This window comes from Enoplosus armatus, chromosome 9, assembly GCF_043641665.1.
Source record: "Enoplosus armatus isolate fEnoArm2 chromosome 9, fEnoArm2.hap1, whole genome shotgun sequence".
Lineage (NCBI taxonomy): Eukaryota > Metazoa > Chordata > Actinopteri > Centrarchiformes > Enoplosidae > Enoplosus > Enoplosus armatus.
The window spans coordinates 667501-685811 of NC_092188.1; the positions used below are offsets into that span (position 1 = coordinate 667501).

Sequence of the window (18311 nt, forward strand, 5' to 3'; positions counted from 1 at the left end):
TTACATGTCAATATAACTGATCACACAGTGTAGTTGCTGTCCTCCATCTGCAAAGGAAAAAACATTTGATATTTCTCGATGTAAAGTATAACAAGTATTCTTTTGCTGTCTGACCTGAAGGTATTGTATCAGCACTAATTACGAAAGCCAACACCAAACCAACTTACCCTGCAGTTGTGTTCAGGGACAATATAAATAAAATGATATATTGTGTGAAAAGAAAAAAGCAGTTTATAAAAGTGTATTGGGCGTTGGACTAAACGACTCCTCCAGATCTCGTTCCCATACAGACTCATCAGAAGAGTGAGGAGCATGTGATGAGAGTTGATGTTAAGCTTCGACAGCAGCTCGGACACTCTGACAGGAAGCGTCTGCTGCTCTCATGAAGAAAGAAAAGATGAATATTTACAGGCTGAACAGTTCACTAACTGTTGGAACACTAACTGCATATTCAGAGAAAAAACAACAGTGAAGGAAAATAAGAAGCTAAAACTCTTAAACCCATAAACCTCCAATCCGGTTTGTACAGAGTCCAGGATTTTCTGTGTTTCAGGTCTTTGTGTTTCTGGGCAGAAAACGTGAGTGATGACATCAGCGTTCCTCTGCAGGTCAAACTGATCCGGATCAATGTGAGTGACCTCGGAGTGTGAAGGCTGCAGGAGGCCACAGGAGGATTAGTAGACTTATTTGTCAGCTCACGTGAACAGAACCTGGTCCATTTTATGGTTTTCAGGTCAAAGACTCTGAACACAGAGACCTCTGTCCACCAGGTGGTCAACCTGAAGGAGAGCCCCAAAAAAAACACAAACAACAAACAGTTCAGTCAGAAGTTTCATGTAAGCACACTGAGGTTAGAGCTCCATCAAGTTCTCTAAGTCTTAATCCACATTACTCCTTATTCTTTATGCCGGTGTAAACACATCAGCTGAGTGTTTCATTGAAATGGATTATTTATGTTTTCAGCATTATTCTGTTATTTTCTGCGCATTTGATGCAAATATGCAGTTTGCAGCAGATTGACTTTCTGAGATGTCAAAGACACATTTTCCACTAAAAGACTAGCAACTCTGTTTGCGTTGCTTCATGTGACTGAACCTCCTGAACACCGTCAAGGTACCTCACAGACGGGCAGAGAGAGTTTAAAGGTCAGAACCTAGAAGTAGCTGACAAAATGACTGGAGGTCATTGATCATCTACTGTGACACATCATCCCATCATGTGCACAGTGGAAGCTAACCTTTTCCCTCCACACGTTAGTAAAGAATCAGCCTGACTGAAACATCCTGTGTTTCCTGCAGCGGCGTCATCGCCATCAACTCCACGCTGAGCTTTGAGCTGCAGCCTGACGAGGACGAGCACCACCACCCCCACCACCCAGGGGAGGAGGAGGGGCGAGGAGGGGAGAGTGGAGGAGACGTGAGTGGAGGGAGCGGAGGAGGAGGAGGAGATGAAGAAGGAGGAGTCCACCTGCTGTTCTCCACCAGCCCTCTGGAGGGCGACAGTGCTGGAGGCTGCGGGGTGTCTCACACCGCTGTCCCCCCCATCCACAGCTCCACTCACACTCACAGGGTGAGACAGAAACATCAGTCAAACATCTGCGTCTGTGTTAAAAAGTCAGAGCTACAAGTGGACATAACAACTGAAGGAGAGATGTCAACTACGACTCCCAGGGTGCATTTCACCAAAACACATCCCGTCACCGAGCTTCAGTCTGTTGTGGGCTGAAGATAAAGATTACACTGTTTTGAATTTTACAAACTGCTGTTTAAATCAGTTCACTTTCAGATTCTGGATCAGTTTTCTGACTGGCTTCTTCTCCATAGCAGCAGCAGCTGAGGCTCATGGGTATTGTAGTATTTAGAGCCGCTCACCAAACGGACAGACAAAACCTGACTTGTCAGAAACAGAAAGTTAAAATAAGGTTTTAACATTGTAAAATAAAAATGTGAATTTACTGAGGAAAAACATTCTGTCATGTCAAAGCTGAGTTTGTTGTTTGGAGTCCTGCAGGACCAGCAGGTAACATGTTGCTGTGATAGTTCTGATCTCTGTCCTGTCTCTGTCTGCAGAGGAAGAGAGACATCCTGTCTGAGACCAAATACATCGAACTGGTGCTGGTGGCCGACAACCAGGAGGTCAGTGTGTTCACCTACGATACAGGACGACTAATCATTCTGTTCATTATTGGTTCTTCTGCTGATTGTGTTCTTAATTCATGGATTGAAAGAGTTTATTATCCTTTATTCCACCACACTCCTGTAACACTGCCAGACTGTGGTGGAGTGTTTAACCTGAAGATATTCAGTTTACTGGGATAGAAAACAGAGCAAGACCTTTTTTTCTTTTCTTACTGTTTTTCTGCAGAAACGTCTTTGGACACAAGATGGCAGCAGTTTGTTTCATTAATAATCAACAAACTTAATGACAAGCACTGAGTCACTGAGAATGCTCATGTAAACATTTGTGTATTTCACAGTTTCTGAATTACCAGAAGAACAATAAGACCATCATCTACCGCATGATGGACGTGGCCAACCAGGTGGACTGGGTGAGAGCTGGGACCTCCGACTTACCTGTAACCATAAACCAGTTTAATCAGCTGTAGAAGAAGAACGAGCCGTCTCTCTTCTGTCTGTTTCAGTTCTACCGTCCTCTGAACGTCCGGGTAGCTCTGACCGGTCTGGAGATCTGGAGCGACTGTGATAAGATCCGGGTGGAGAAGAGTCCCACAGACACCCTCAACAACTTCCTGGACTGGAGAACCAGAAAGCTGCTGCCACGGCTTCGCCACGACAACGCCCAGCTCATCATGTAGGAGGACGCCGATATTTAGCAGGATAAAAGCTTCAGACTCTGATCGATCATGATTGACACGGGTTCATTTTCCGTCCACAGGGGGGGGTCTTTTGATGGCACCACAGTGGGGATGGCGTCTCAGTCGTCTATGTGCTCCAGAGACCGGTCAGGTGGGGTCAACGTGGTGAGTGGACGCTTCTTTATTTTGAACTCTGGAACTTTGGAACCAGAAAACACAGCTGGATTTAAATCCACCAGATAATATTATTATTATTATTATTATTATTATTTCATATTCTAAAGTCGAGATGAAACGTTCATATCGTGGCATATTTCCAAGTGAAACAGGAAGGCAGGTGGGACGTAACGTTCAGAGGAATTTGATTTGAACGTTGAAAAGTGGGCGTGTCATAACCGACGCACCATGCTGTGCTAGCTAGCTAACGAATGAACGTTAGCCCTGTGCCGCTAAAAGCTGAAGATCGATTGATGGCTGGATGTCATGATATTATTGGTTGAAATCGGTTGGTTCAAGCTTCTGTAAGCACAGGTCATATTTTGTTTTACAGGAAGAAAACATGACTGGATTTCGATAGAAGAATACAAAGAAATAGATTTTTAAAGATTTTTTGGCATATTGTTAAATAGGTGCACAATATGACCGGGGATGTGATCTAAAAGGGCCAAGTCTCTAAAAGGTGATTTTTACAGAAATGAAGGGAAACCAGTCTGTGTGAAAGGAAGTGAGCCAGTCTAAAAACCTGTCTCTCTCTCAGGACCACCTGGTCAGTGTGTTGGGCGTCGCCTCCACAGTTGCTCATGAGCTCGGTCACAACTTGGGGATGAGTCACGACACCGCCGAGCGCCGCTGCTCCTGTCAGAACGAACCGCGGCTCGGAGGATGCATCATGGAACCCTCGACCGGGTCAGTGCCAGAATATGAGTCACCTGAGTCACCAGGACGGTCTGCCACATTATCAAAAAGTCAACGCGTTATTCCAGGTGTTATACATTTCTGAACTTCTGGCTCTCGAGGACGAGCTTCTGTTGAAAAGTCTGAGTTTGTAGAGCTGATGTTGCTCCACTGGTTTCTGGAGCCTCCGCTGCCTCACTGGGGTTGTATTTAAATAAAAGTTTGAGGTTGAAAGAGGTAAAAGTAGCTAACTGTATATAAAGTAGTTCACACCGTGACCTCTGACCCTCAGGTTCATGCCGGGTCAGCAGTTCAGCAGCTGCAGCGCTGCAGATCTGTCCGTCAGCCTGCTGCACGGCGGCGGTATGTGTCTGTTCAACGTACCGCAGCCGGACCGGCTACTGGGAGGACCTCGCTGTGGAAACCTGTACGTAGAGAGAGGAGAGGAGTGTGACTGCGGGCTGGTGGAGGTACTCATCTGAACACCTGTCTGTCTGCCTGTCTGTCTGTATACCTGTATACACCTGTCAGCTTCTGTTATTTCAGGATGAAACAGTGAGTTCTCTTTAAGCAACTTTGTGTTTTCTGAAACAAAACTGTCCAATCAGGTTCCTTATGGTTGTAGGTCACACATGTTTCTTCAGTTTGAGAAGTGTATACCTGCTGTTCTTCCTGTTGATGTGTTGCTGTGCTCTGATTGGTCAGGAGTGTGAGGACCCCTGCTGTAACGCCTCCACCTGTCAGCTGGTTCCTGGAGCTCAGTGCTCGTCTGACGGCATCTGCTGCCACGACTGCAAGGTGAGACTGAGACACCACACATGGACGCTTAATATTAGTGTTTCTGTCAAACCCTATTTAGATGTAACCCCCCCCCCCCCCAGTTGCGGACAGCAGGTTCAGTGTGTCGTGATCCGCTCGGAGAGTGCGACCTCCCAGAGTTCTGCACAGGCACCTCCCCTTACTGCCCCCCCAACGTCTTCCTGCAGAACGGAGAGCCCTGCGAGGACAGCGCCTCCTACTGCTACGGTGGAGTCTGCGCCAGCATGCGCACCCAGTGCCAGATGCTGTGGGGACCCAGTAAGACACCAGTTTATACTAGTTCAACTGAAGCCCAATCCAGTTTATAGTGAACTAAAGCCAGTTTGAGTTCAGAAAAAATCTCTTCATATGAGCCAACACCAGTTCATGCTGACTACAAGCCAGTTTACACTGATCTTAAACCTGTTTATACTGAACCATAACCGGTTTATACCAAGTCTAAACCAGTTTACGCTGCTCTTAAAGAAGTTCATAATGAGACTAAACCTGGTTCCACAGAACTAAAACTAGTTTATACAGTCAAAATATATTTATCTTCAGCAGTTAATACAGAGCCAGAACCAGTTTATACTGAGCTGTTTATATTGAGCAAAACCTGTTTACTCTGGACCTTATATAGAGCCAAATCAAGCTAACGCTGAGCTCAAGCCCTTTTTGTACTGAGCCAAAAAAAACTTTAAACTAAGCCGAGACAGATTCATACTACTTCAATTAGTACATCCATACCTAAACCAGTTTACACTGGTACATTTCTTTTGTATTTAAACCGGTTTATTCCAAGCCAGATTTGTTTAGCTGCTCTGATTCATCACTTCACACCAGCCAGATCTAGTCGAAAACCAGTTTACCTCTGTCTGTCTGTCTGTCTGTCTGTCTGTCTCTGTCTGTCTGTGTGTGTCTCTCTCTCCCTCTGTCTGTCTCTCTGTCTGCCTGCCTCTCTCTCTGTCTGTCTGTCTCTCTCTCTCTGTGTCTGTCTGTCTGTTTGTGTGTCTCTCTCTCCCTCTGTCTGTCTGTCTGTGTGTCTCTCTCTCTGTCTGTCTGTCTCTCTCTCTGTCTGTCTCTCTCTCTGTCTGTCTGTGTGTCTCTCTCTCTCCCTCTGTCTGTCTCTCTCTCTCTGTCTGTCTGTCTCTCTCTCTGTCTGTCTGTGTGTCTCTCTCTCCCTCTGTCTGTCTCTCTCTCTCTGTCTGTCTGTGTGTCTCTCTGTCTGTCTGTCTGTCTCTCCCTCTGTCTGTCTGTCTGTCTGTCTGTCTCTCTGACTGTCTCTCTCTCTCTGTCTGTCTGTCTGTGTCTCTCTCTCCCTCTGTGTGTCTCTCTCTGTCTGTCTGTCTGTCTGTCTCTCTGACTGTCTCTCTCTCCCTCTGTCTGTCTCTCTCTCTCTGTCTGTCTGTCTGTCTGTGTGTCTCTCTCTCTGTCTGTCTGTCTGTCTGTGTGTGTCTCTCTCCCTCTGTCTGTCTGTCTGTCTGTCTCTCTGACTGTCTCTCTGTCTGTCTGTCTGTCTGTCTGTGTGTGTCTCTCTCCCTCTGTCTGTCTGTCTGTCTCTCTGACTGTCTCTCTGTCTGTCTGTCTCTCTGTCTGTCTGTGTGTGTCTCTCTCTCTGTCTGTCTGTGTGTCTCTCTCTCCCTCTGTGTGTCTCTCTCTGACTGTCTCTCTCTCTGTCTGTCTGTCTTCAGATGCCACCAGTGCTCCAGCCGTCTGTTTCTCATCAGTCAACAAACAGGGAAACAAATATGGAAACTGTGGTCAGCTGACCAACGGCTCCTATGTCCCCTGTGGAAATTCGTGAGTACACAGGCAGTACACAGAGTACACAGACAGTACACGGGCAGTACACAGAGTGTGTTTTCTGTTTGATCAGTGGTTGTGTTTAAATCCTGTGAAGCCTCTGAGTGTGAACATCTGCAGGTGGAAACCAACCTCAGCCTGTAGAAACATCCGCTCACATCACTTCCTGTTGTTCCTGCTGTGTTTGTTGCATTGCAGTGACGTTCACTGCGGCAGGATCCAGTGTCAGGGAGGGAGGGAGCGCCCCCTGCTGGGCACCAACGCAGAGATCCTCACCACCACAGTGCGCTTCAACCACAGCGACCTGGTCTGCAGAGGAACCTTCTTCCACCTGGGAGATGATGTGTCGGACCCCGCCACTGTGGCCCAGGGCACCGCCTGCAGCCCTGGCAAGGTCAGACAGCGCCCCCCGCTGGCCTGGAGGAACTAATAGAACTGAACTATTTCCCCTAAATCAAATATAAAGAACACAACAGTGCTTTAACGTTGGACAGAAGTGTTACAGAACATATCAGATTCATTTTAAAGTGTTTTTGTGTTTTAGGCCTGTTTGAACCAGAAGTGTCAGGACGCGTCGGTGTTCGGTGTGGACGAATGCCGCAGCAAGTGTAACGGTCACGGGGTGAGTTCAGTGGGCCACGTGTGCCTGCTGTGGTGTGGCTCTTTAAACACTTTCACTCATTCATTGGTTGACGGCAGTTGTTTGACTGAATGGATGCTGACTCCAGATCAGCTCCCACACCTCTCTCTCTCTCTCTCTCAGATTCAGTGTCGCCTCCCGAGCAGAGGCCAGATGTAGTTACAGGAACTCAAACATGTTGCATTATGGGTCATGAAGTGGTCTGTAATCTGCTGTGTTTTTGTGTTCAGGTGTGTAACAGCAATAAGAACTGTCACTGTGAGGTGGGCTGGGCTCCACCTGACTGCAGGTACTCGGGTCATGGAGGCAGCGTGGACAGCGGACCGGCCAGAGCTGCTCGAGGTACCTCACACTGAAGAACACTGAATGGATGAAACTGACGTCCACCTTCTCTCTGGTTGACCCCGTCCTCTGTCTCTCTGTGCAGAGTCTGATCCGGTCCGAGTGGCTCTGCTCGTCATCTTCCTCTTCATCCTTCCCGTGGTCCTCCTCTTCCTCGTTCTGCGCTTCCCTCGTTTCCGTCGGAGCCTCCTCTGTCTGGGACCCAACAGCCCGTTTCATAAAGCTCGGCAACACAACCGGTAATACAGAGTGTGTGTGTGTGTGTGTGTGTGTGTGTGGTATTTCATCATCTTGTGTTTTATATGAAGTAATAAAAATATTTCACTTCAACAGTAACAATTTGTTTTAGTCCCCGTAAATCTCCATACAATCATGATTGTATTCTTGAAATATAATTTCTTTGAATTAATTCTCATAATATTACAACTTTTTTAGTAAAAAAAAAACTTTCTCATAAAATTATGACTCAAAATATCGTGACAAACATTATGATTTAGTTTCCTAACAGTGGCCATAATACTTGTTAATAATCACCTAATAATGCTGTATTACACATTTTACATCTATAGTTAATTGCAGTAAAATGTGTGGTATAAACAATTGAATAATTGTTATGATATTAATAATACTAATAAATGCTGAATGTGGATTTGATCAAAAGTGTTACAGCTTCTACAAATGAGCGTCTCTGGAGTCTGATTCTGGTGTGTTTTCTTACCCATGATGCAGTGTGACTCACTGTGAGATGATGGGTTTGGAGTTTGACCCCACCCATATCTCCAGGTACTGCTGGTCCTGCTGGGACCTGCTGGGTCCTGGTCTGTATTGTGTCCCTGTAGAGTCAGAGAGGTGAAGGTTTTAACGTCTGATTTAGGTCTTCACCTCGCTGACTGTCCTCTCAGATCTGATCAGACCTGCAGAGGAAAACCACCTCAGAACTTAAAGCTGCACTGATCTGGATCCAGACTGATCCTCTCACACACTCAGCCAGTCACCTCTCAGAACCAGAATCTGTATTTTAAGACATGCCAGCTGTCTGGACGTCACTGATGAAATAAGAAACCATTGGACAGGCCAGAGAGGTTTCTGGGTAATGAAGTCCTTCAAGCTTAAACTGAAGACACGGGTGCAGCTTTAAGTCTGTCTGCTGGACGGGTTGGTTTAGTTTGTGAAAACAAATTCTTTCATTAGTGTTTCCTACACGTTTGAGATGTTGAGCTGATCTGTGGTCAGCTGACAGAGAAAGAAATGTTTCTGCTTCAAGTCACTTTTAATTGGAAGATAAAGGTGAGAGAGTCAAACCCACGAGGACTGATCCAGTCTGTGCCCCCCTTTCATCCCACTCAGTGAGTTTACTGCCTGTTCCAGCAGATGACAGATGTTTCCCACAGTAATTCAGACCCTGAACTCCTCTGTGGTGTTTGTTAGGAAGTGTTGTTACTGTCATCACATCTTCCACCTGCGCAGTTCTGTAGCCGCAAAGTCAACGTAGTAACACCACAGAGTAGAAATACTCTGCTGCGAGTTAAAGTATTAGCATCAAAATATACCTAAAGTATCAAAAGTAAAAGTAGTCATTATGCAGAATAATATATTTCATAATATTGATTATAATTATTGATGCATTCATGTGTTCATCACTTCAATGTTGCAGCTGAAGGTGGAGCTCATTTTAATGACAGCTGGGTAATTTAAGCTATAATAGTACATCAGCATGTATTAGTTGATTTATAGTTTGTATTAATACTATGGAAATACTGAAGAGATAGGGACACAGTGTTTTGAATGTTATTTATTATTATTATTATTATTTTCTTTTTTTAATTGAACATCTCGTCAGGACGCCGGTGATGGAGCGAGTGGACGGCAGGAACGGAGAGCAGGTGCGACCTCTGAGATACCACCTGAACCCACCGACTGACATCCCTCTGACCCCGCCCCACAAAGAGGTAACCATAGCAAACCCCCCTGCCCTGACTCCCCCCCCCCAACAGGACTCCAGCAGGCCTGATAGACAGAAAGATTAAAGACTTGTTTCTTTCAGGCCTGTTGGTCCTAAACTGCACGTTTGTGAACTTCTCTGAATAAAGAGATGCAGACTGTTCAAGTCCTGATCCAAACATGGTGTGAAGCATGTGTACCAGTTTCAATGAGGTCCTCTTCTCCAGCAGAGGGTCCTGAACCTCAGCACATCTTGACTTAAGTAAACTATCTTGTAACGAAACATCTTTCAGCATGAATTTATTGTGAAAGAAAAAGGAAGTGACACAATATCACAGCTTCTTCCTCACATTAACACGCCTGCTTGTTTGACCTTTGACCTCCTCTCCCCTGCATGTATCAGCTGTCACTCTGCCTCTGCTTCCTGTTTTCTCTCCTATCAGGTTCATGACAGACCTGCTCCTCCCACTAAGCCACTCCCCCCCGACCCCGCCTTTAAACCCCTGCCGCAGGTAACCTCACCTGACCTCACCTGGAGGTGTTAACGTCTGTGTTGATGTCATTCTCTGATTGGTGTTTCTTGTTGTTGTTGATGATGTCAGTGAATGCATCACGGTACATTATGACAAAAGTCCAGAGGATGGGCATCTGGATTCAGCCGTGTAGAGTCATACTGACACACAGACCTGATTAGACTGGAGATCATTTGGACCTGGTCTGACTCAGGTCAGACCAGTGAAGACCAACAGGCCGAAGAATCAGGTTTGAGATACTAACGGTTAGATTTCAAAGTAACCAGGAGTCATGAGAAGAACATGTGATGATACAAAGAGGTTTAAGAGGAGAGCCTGACCAGTCCAGCATGAACTGTGGAAAAGAAGTCTGCAATAACTGAGCGCCTGTGCTGCTGTTCATGGTGCCGGACCAGCAGGTGGCTCTCTGTCCACAGGATCCATCCATAATCCAGTAAATCACCTCACGCCACCTTGTCTTTAAGTCTCCGGCTCACCTCCGGATGAAATCAGTGAAACCAGTGAGTCTGGATATGGATCAGTGTCCCCAAAGACAAACTGAAGAGAAAATAAATCAGAGCAGAAACCTTTAATCAGGGGATCAGGGACCATGATCCAAACACTGACCTGCCGCTCTTCTCACTTTGATCAAACAGCGACCAGCCCCCCCCACCAAGCCTCTGCCCCCCGACCCCCCCAACCAGGTACAGTCACCGCTACCTGTAGTGTGTAGTGTTACTGTCTGTCTGTGTTTGTCTGTGTCAGAGGTCAGGTTAGTTCAGGACACCACAGACCTGAACCTGGACTGCTGCAGCTCCACCTGCTGGTTGGAGGAGTAAAGTAACCATTATTTCAAAGTTCGTTGAAGATGATGACGAAGTTGACCCCAAAGAACAGTCAGAGCCCGGTCACATCAGAAACCAGTACAGTGAAAACCAGATCTCATGTTCAGACTCAAACCAGCAACCTGTCAGTCCGTCTCTCAGTCCTCTCTCACTTCCTGTCTCACTTCCTGTCTCACTTCCTGTCTGTGGCTCTCAGCCCATTGGTTCCTGCTGAAGACGTCAATCTTTAAAAACTCCTCACAAATATATAGTTTCATGTTTAAAAGGCTCACTGTAGTTTTCATCAAACTAACAGCAGGAAATAGTGCATCTGTTGGGGACTATTTTCAGCGGCGGATGAATCCCCATGTGACCTTTCAGTGCAGTGGTTCTCAAACTTTATTTCCATTATTGATTAATCTGCTGATTATTAACGATATAGTGAGTCCAAGGTAACATCCAAGCCTGATCCAACCAATTTACAATCATACAAGCCTAATTATTGAAATTGTTAATTGAAAAGTAATTAATTGTGAATGACCTCGTTAATAGTTTTAGATCTTAGCATCAGTTCACAGTTGTTTTCGCTCTTTCATGAGATTTATTGACGAGAGGAAAATGTAGAATATCTTTGAGTGACATAGTGACCACTCAGTGAGCGACTAGCTGGTGAGCTAACCACTAACATGCTAGCTTGCCAACGAGCTTATTGTAATATACATGTGGATGGTGACACGCTGATACAGTAGCTGCTCTGTGTGTGTCAGCACTGTGAGGACCACACGGGGCCTCTGGCTGGAGTTACTTGGTCTCGGCTGGTGTGACCGGGACTGCCGCATGATTTCAACTCTTCTGTTTTTACATTTTCCTTCCCGTTAATGTTCTGTTTCTGTCTGCATGCAGCACTAATAGTAACAATAATAATAATAATAGTTTCCATTGAGTTTCATGAAGGATGTTTTTAAATGAGCAGGCTGAGCTGCATGCTGCTTCCTGTTTCCTCCTGACGTTATTAAACAGGAAGTGACAAACATCATTCTGGTACTGAAGCTTCGCTCTTCTCTCTTCCTCCTCACTAACCTTCCAGCTGTTGGTGAGTCGACCAGCTCCACCCAACAAGCCACTCCCCCCTGACCCTGTCACACCTGGACAGGTACACCACACCTGCATGCTGGCAGCTGTTAGCATGTAGCTCGCATGCACTTTGCATGAAGAAAGAATCAGACACTGAAAGAAGTGATGAGAAGGAGATTGATCAGCAGAATGAATGACGTGTAATTCTGATTGATCGATGTAATCTTTGTTGAGCCAATGAGTGTTAACGAGATGTGGTTTCGTGAGAGGTGATTGGACACGATGCTGGAATCAGACGGCATGATGCCTGACAGGCGTCATACAGCACTCACTGCAGATGTTTCACATTAAAGGTTTACCATGAAGGCTTTTTGAACATCTAAAAGGCTTTTAATTTGAAATTCATTCAACACAAACTAACTGGTAGAACAGGACCTCTCAGTTGAACTATAACTTGTGTTTATGTTGCTGTGAGATTAAAGTGAACGAAACACTGAGGTTCATATTGTTTTCCCATGATTCTCTCTTCAGGTCCCTGTTCCATCCAAACCTGTGGTGCCCATAAAGCCCCGCCTCCTGGCCCCACCGTCCTCACACCCCCAGCTCCCCCCTCACCCCGGCTACACCTGCAACACCAAACCACCACAACACGGAGCCGTCGCACCTGCAGCCGGTCCCAACAGGTACGACTGTCTCTGATTAGAGGCTCCTCTTCAGAGCGCTGCTTCCTCGATTCATCGATTCATCAGAAGACATTCAGTGACTTGTGTGTTTGTGGTCTTGTGTCTCTGCAGACGGCCTCCTGTTCCTCCGATTCGACCCACAAACCCTCAGAAAGTGGACTCGTCTCCTCTTTAACTTCAGAACAAACTCAGCGGAGGACTCCAGTCTGCAGAGAGGCGGACTCCCTTCTGTTCGGCCTGTAAACCTGTTCCAGGTGAAGATGATGAAGATGATGATGACTCTATTATCCAGTTTGCACTCAGTCATCGGATTTCTCTCTTAATCCTTCATGAACTCTCAGAACCCGTAAGTAGTTCAGTGCCTTGCTCAGCAGCACCGGCAGCGATGAAGTGGACACTCGGGCTGCCGGAGACGATGTCACTTAAAGTGTCTTGGTGTCAGTGATGCAGCGCCCCCTGGAGCCAGCAGGGGGTTCAGTGCCTTGCTCAAGGACCCCGAGACGGGAATCAAACCTGTGTTTCAAAGTAAAGACTGATTAGCAGAGTGATTCCCAAACTGTGGTCCAGGGCCCTCTGCAGGACCCAGAGGAGGTTCCTCTGGAGACGAGAAGTATTTTTTAAGTTCCAAATAAAAAACGAATGTAGAAGTTTTTCTTCAGTCCTGCAGCTCAGACGGACAAAACGGGATATTAGCTTTTTGAGTTTTATACCCTGAAGAAGAACTCCAAAATATTCACCAAATAAAAAATGAACCGTCATGAAAACAGTGAAAACGTGATCTGTTGCCTTTTGTAGTTTCTGTGTTGCTGCTGTGAGCTCATTTTTTACAGTGGACACCAGAGACGAAACTGTTCAAAGGTGTCAGAGAGAGATAGAAGCAGTACTCAGGTCCTGTACTGAAGTAAAAGTACTCATGTAGCAGTAAAATGTCCCTGTCAGTGTTCTGATTCAGATTTCTGCTGCATTCATGTGTCTGTAGATGTTTCAGGTTGAGCTCATTTGAAGTACTTTGTATACTGTTGGGTACTTTCATGTACAGCGATGCATCATATTCTATAAGAGCAGCATGTGCTGTCCTGTGAGAACCACGTATCTCTACAAAGTTTCCAGCTTTGTGACGATGTGTTTTCCAGCTGATCTGAGGAGAGTTTCAATAGTTTATTTAGCTGAAGGAGGAGGAGGAGGATGTTCTCAACACATGAAGGAACTCTTCATCCTACAGCTCATCACTAACATCTGGAGATACGTGGTTCATCACAAACATCTGGAGATACGTGGTTCATCACAAACATCTGGAGATACATGGTTTTCACTGGACAGGAAGTAACTAGTAACCACAGCTGTCAGACAGATGTGGTGCAGTAGAAGTAGAAAGCTGCATAAAATGGAAATACTCAAGTACCTTGAATCTGTGCTTATTTGTACTTTGTTTTACTGGATGTTAGTTCGTCCAAAAAGGCAACACTCTTTTTGCAGAAAGAGAGAAAATAAAAATATCACCTTCTGCTGAACCGAAGTCATAAAAACATCTTGAAGCTACAAAAGGCAACAGAACCTTTGAGGACTGAAAACTGGCTGCTGCACCGACGACCCTTAAAGAGTCTGATCATTCAGGCTGATTGATTGATTGATTGATTGATTGGTAGGTATCCATGCTGTTAGTGTCCCGTTGTGTTGACAGGTTTGCTGCTAGAGGAAATATCCTCAATAAAACAGACTGTTTCTACATTATCTGTGTTGTTTGTTCAGGTCATTTACAGTTAAATCCAGAATCGTCATCAGAGAAGGACAAAATATTATTTCATAGAAATACTGACCCCATGGATCTCTTATTAATCAGAATTTATTCATTGTATACGTTCAGTAGACAACAACCTGTCTGTCTTCACTTATCAATAAATCACTGAACTGGCCCAAAATGGACCCAGCAGGTGAATCATTTTCACATCATTGTGTACCTTCTGGACCGCCGCCTGTCAGCCCTGGTCCTTCATTGGATTGGATTTGTTCATCATACCAAAACCGCTTTGCATCTCCAAAGCGGTGGAGCTGTGCCACGACTGGATGTCTAAAATCATGCGGCTTAACGCATCTCTTGACCTTGTAGTCTTTCAGCATATGCAGTTCGTAAAACCAGCTCGACCGTTGCTCCGTAAGTTCTTCAGGGGTCTTTCCCTCCCATCCAAGTCTCATTCCAGTTAGTTTTTGCAGGATTTGTTTTGCAGGGAGGATGACGGGGGCCAACATACCCAGTGGATCATAAGTGGAGCTTACCATTGACAGAATACCTCTCCTGGTCAGCGGTTTGTCTTGTAGATTGAGCTTAAATTGGAATGAGCCAGTTTCAGTACACCACTGTACGCCTAGGACTCTTTCAACAGACAGGATATCCTTGATTTCCTTTGATCCACTCTCAGGTGTTGAAAAGAGTGGGGTTCTGCTGTTGCTGACCCAGTTGTTTAACTTAAACACCCTTACTGCTATTTCCGTTTCCAGTTCAAGCTGTTCCTTTTTGGCTTTCAGAAGAGCGTCTTCCTTTTCCAGAGCTTGTTTGTGTCAGCCTGGCAGCTCGTGCAACTTCAGCGTTGCGAGAGGATCGTAACGACCTCATCGAACCTTGTGAATGAACCCTATTTGAAATACTGTCTTCATGATACTGTTCAACCTTCTTCTCCAACACACTGGACACAGGAGCCTCAGCAATCCAATCTGACACCTGCAAAACAGCTGCTTTGGGTTTATACCATTCAACTTGATCAGTCTCCACCTCTTTCTCCTCCTCAGACGGAGTTATTCCATTCTTCCATTTCTTTGAGTAGTTTTAAAAACTCCATTTTAGATTTCACCACTTCAACATTACAAACATTTCCCATTAATTGTATGATTTCATTTTCCTTCGTGGTTAATGCACCCAGTTTTGCACTCCTTGATCCTTGATGTCTTTCCACAAACACAGAATCATTATCACTTTCCACATTTTCCAAGCCATTCTCCATTTTTTCATTTGAGTCAACAAAGTTCTCCTTTTTGAATTTCACTTTATTGTTGTCGGACTTTCTTTGACTTGCAGTGGTTTCCAGCATTGCATTTGTCTCGAGAAGTTTTCCTCAAGTAAATTCATTTTCCCACTGCAGCTACGTCTGTGAACACACCATCGCGGTGACGCAGTTGCCGACGTCCAATCCGGCGCGGCGTTTAGATTCATTCAAGGCAAAGGCGGCTACACCCGGAAGCAGAGGCCGTAGGTGAGTTTCAGGTGATTGACCCGCACTCCGCGGCACAAACACACATTTCAGTCGAGGTTTGTCGAAGAAAAGACTTTCAGACTTTCAGAGAGCGGATTTGCTCAAACACCCCTCACAGTCCACTTCGGAAGGTCTACACGGGGGGTCTGCAACCTTTACCGTCAAAAGAGTCACTTTGCCCCCTCTTTCACCAAAGAAAATAGTCTGGAGCCGCATAACATAACACAGCTTATAAAGTTTTATAAGTTTTATTCTTTTTCTATTTTTACCTGTTATAACAAAGGAAAGCCCATACAGAAGTGTAGTGTGCATGTGGAGGCCAACTCTGACATGAATTAAACACTGAACTATGCAGGCTTATTTGAGTCCTTCCCATATTTGTGTAAAATTAATAAAATAGAAACTAGCCCACTTTAATATAAATAAAACGTATAGCCACAGCTTAAAAAAAGTAAACATACAATTAGGAATGTTTGTGACTGAAGTCCATTTCAGTGTGCTGTCATCAACCAACCGACGCACCTGAACACACAAACAAAACCACCTCAGCTCTAAAATGAAGGTTTTTCTGAAAACTAATAGCCTATTAAATGCTCGTGTTCTCACCTGTTGGATGTGACTTGTGTTTGTGAAGATCTTCTCTGTCAGGGCTGTCAGGTGTGACTGTGACCTGCACACAGGACTGCAGGCTGTCATCGGGGAGGCGGGAGCGATATTTGGACTTTATGAAGTTCATGCTCGAGGAAACCTGCTCGCATCAGTATGTTGAGCCAAAGATGGACAGGACTCCAAATGCGTACTCTTTCTGTTTGTTTGTGAAGTCTGAGAGTAGATGCTCTGATAGTTTTGTCTGTGGACGGCTTCCCTCCTTACAATCTGCTGAGCTGCCACAAAGCTAGCAGCTGTAGTTGAGTTTGGAGACTTGATCCACTTCTTGAAAGTATGTTTGCTCTGCTCAACTTTCCGTAGCAGTTCCAGAATCGCTCTCTGTCGCTCATCTTCAGTTCGGTACTTCTCAGCTAATGCTGAGTGTTTGTTCTGAAAATGTCTTTCAACGTTACATTTTCTGTTGTTTGCTAATTTCTCGCCGCATATTTTCAATTCAATTCAGTTTTATTTATATAGCGCCAAATCACAACAAAGTCATCTCATGACACTTTACAAAATAGAGCAGGTCTAGACCGACTCTTTATAATGTTATTACAGAGACCCAACAGTTCCCACCATGAGCAAGCACTTTGGCGACAGTGGCAAGGAAAAACTTCCTTTTAAGAGGCAGAAACTTCGAGCAGAACCAGACTCTAGGTGGGGGGGGTCATCTGCTTTGACCGGTTGGGTTTTAGAGAGAGAGAGAGAGAGAGAGAGAGACATAGAGACATAGAGACATAGAGAGACATAGAGACACAGATAGACAGACAGACAGACAGACAGACAGACAGATAGGTAGGCAAAGATGTATGGCAGCACTAACAGTAGAAATAGCTGTAATATTAGCTGAGATTAATAATAGGAGCTTTAATAGTGACAGAACTACGACTAAACATAATAACTGTAGTGATGAGAGTCAGGCAGGCCCATGGCGGCAGCAGCACCCAGGCGTACCAGGACCACGATCCACAGCGACCTACGAGTCGACAAAGCACAAAGAAACTCCGGGGAAGAAATAAAGTTAGTAACATGCATTGGACTGTGATGAATGTGCAAAGATGAAGAGGGAGAGGAGGAAAGCTCAGTGCATCATGGGAAGTCCCCCGGCAGTGTAGGCCTATAGCAGCATAACTAGGGAGCTGGTCCAGGCAGGCCTGAGCCAGCCCTTAACTATAAGCCTTATCAAAAAGCAAAGTTTTAAGCCTACTCTTAAAAGTAGAGAGTGTGTCTGCCTCCCGGACCCAAACTGGGAGCCGATTCCACAGGAGAGGAGCTTGATAGCTGAAGGCTCTGGCTCCTGTTCTGTTTTTGGAGACTCTAGGAACCACAAGCAACCCTGCACTCTGGGAGCGGAGTGCTCTAGTGGGGTAATAAGGTACTATGAGCTCTTTAAGATATGATGGTGCCTGACCAGTAAGAGCTTTGTAGGTGAGGAGAAGGATTTTAAACTCTATTCTAGATTTTACAGGGAGCCAGTGCAGCGAAGCTAACACAGGAGAAATATGATCTCTTTTCCTGGTTCCTGTCAGTACACGTGCTGCAGCATTCTGGATCAGCTGGAGAGTCCTCAGGGACTTATTGGGACAGCCTGATAATAAGGAATTGCAATAATCCAGCCTAGACGTGACAAATGCATGGACTAATTTTTCTGCATCTGTTTGAGACAGGATCTTCCTGATGTTTCAATGTTACAGAGGTGAAAGAAGGCAGTCCTTGAAGTTTGTTTTACGTGGGAGTTAAAGGACATGGCCTGATCAAAGACAACTCCGAGATTCCTCACGGTGGCGCTGGAGGCCAGGGCAGTGCCATCTAGGGTAACAATATCCTTAGATATTGTATTTCTGAGGTGTCAGGGCCAAGAACAATAACTTCTGTCTTGTCTGAGTTCAACATCAGATAATTACAGGTCATCCAGGTCTTTATGTCCTTAAGGCATGCTTGGAGCTTGGCTAACTGATGAGGTTCTTCTGGCTTGATCGATAAATATAGCTGGGTATCATCCGCATAGCAATGAAAATGTATGGAGTGTTTTCTAATGATATCTCCTAAAGGAAGCATATATAAGGTGAATAGTATTGGTCCAAGCACAGAA

General features: G+C 45.3%; 1 protein-coding gene across 1 annotated transcript in view; it reads left to right on the forward strand.

Annotated features, from left to right (window-relative positions):
• The window catches only part of adam15 (ADAM metallopeptidase domain 15), a 22449-nt gene extending 8395 nt beyond the window's left edge, over positions 1 to 14054 (forward strand). Inside the window, exons 6-25 of the mRNA XM_070911492.1 lie at positions 1299 to 1569; positions 2070 to 2135; positions 2477 to 2548; positions 2642 to 2811; positions 2896 to 2980; positions 3573 to 3721; positions 4002 to 4179; positions 4415 to 4507; positions 4591 to 4786; positions 6199 to 6307; positions 6509 to 6704; positions 6855 to 6932; positions 7181 to 7292; positions 7378 to 7531; positions 9133 to 9241; positions 9677 to 9745; positions 10402 to 10449; positions 11657 to 11722; positions 12175 to 12326; positions 12438 to 14054. Coding sequence (XP_070767593.1) covers positions 1299 to 1569; positions 2070 to 2135; positions 2477 to 2548; positions 2642 to 2811; positions 2896 to 2980; positions 3573 to 3721; positions 4002 to 4179; positions 4415 to 4507; positions 4591 to 4786; positions 6199 to 6307; positions 6509 to 6704; positions 6855 to 6932; positions 7181 to 7292; positions 7378 to 7531; positions 9133 to 9241; positions 9677 to 9745; positions 10402 to 10449; positions 11657 to 11722; positions 12175 to 12326; positions 12438 to 12501 — 2437 coding nt within the window. The 3' untranslated portion in view covers positions 12502 to 14054. The remainder of the gene's footprint in view (positions 1 to 1298; positions 1570 to 2069; positions 2136 to 2476; positions 2549 to 2641; positions 2812 to 2895; positions 2981 to 3572; positions 3722 to 4001; positions 4180 to 4414; positions 4508 to 4590; positions 4787 to 6198; positions 6308 to 6508; positions 6705 to 6854; positions 6933 to 7180; positions 7293 to 7377; positions 7532 to 9132; positions 9242 to 9676; positions 9746 to 10401; positions 10450 to 11656; positions 11723 to 12174; positions 12327 to 12437) is intronic.
• The last annotated feature ends 4257 nt before the right edge of the window (positions 14055 to 18311 follow it).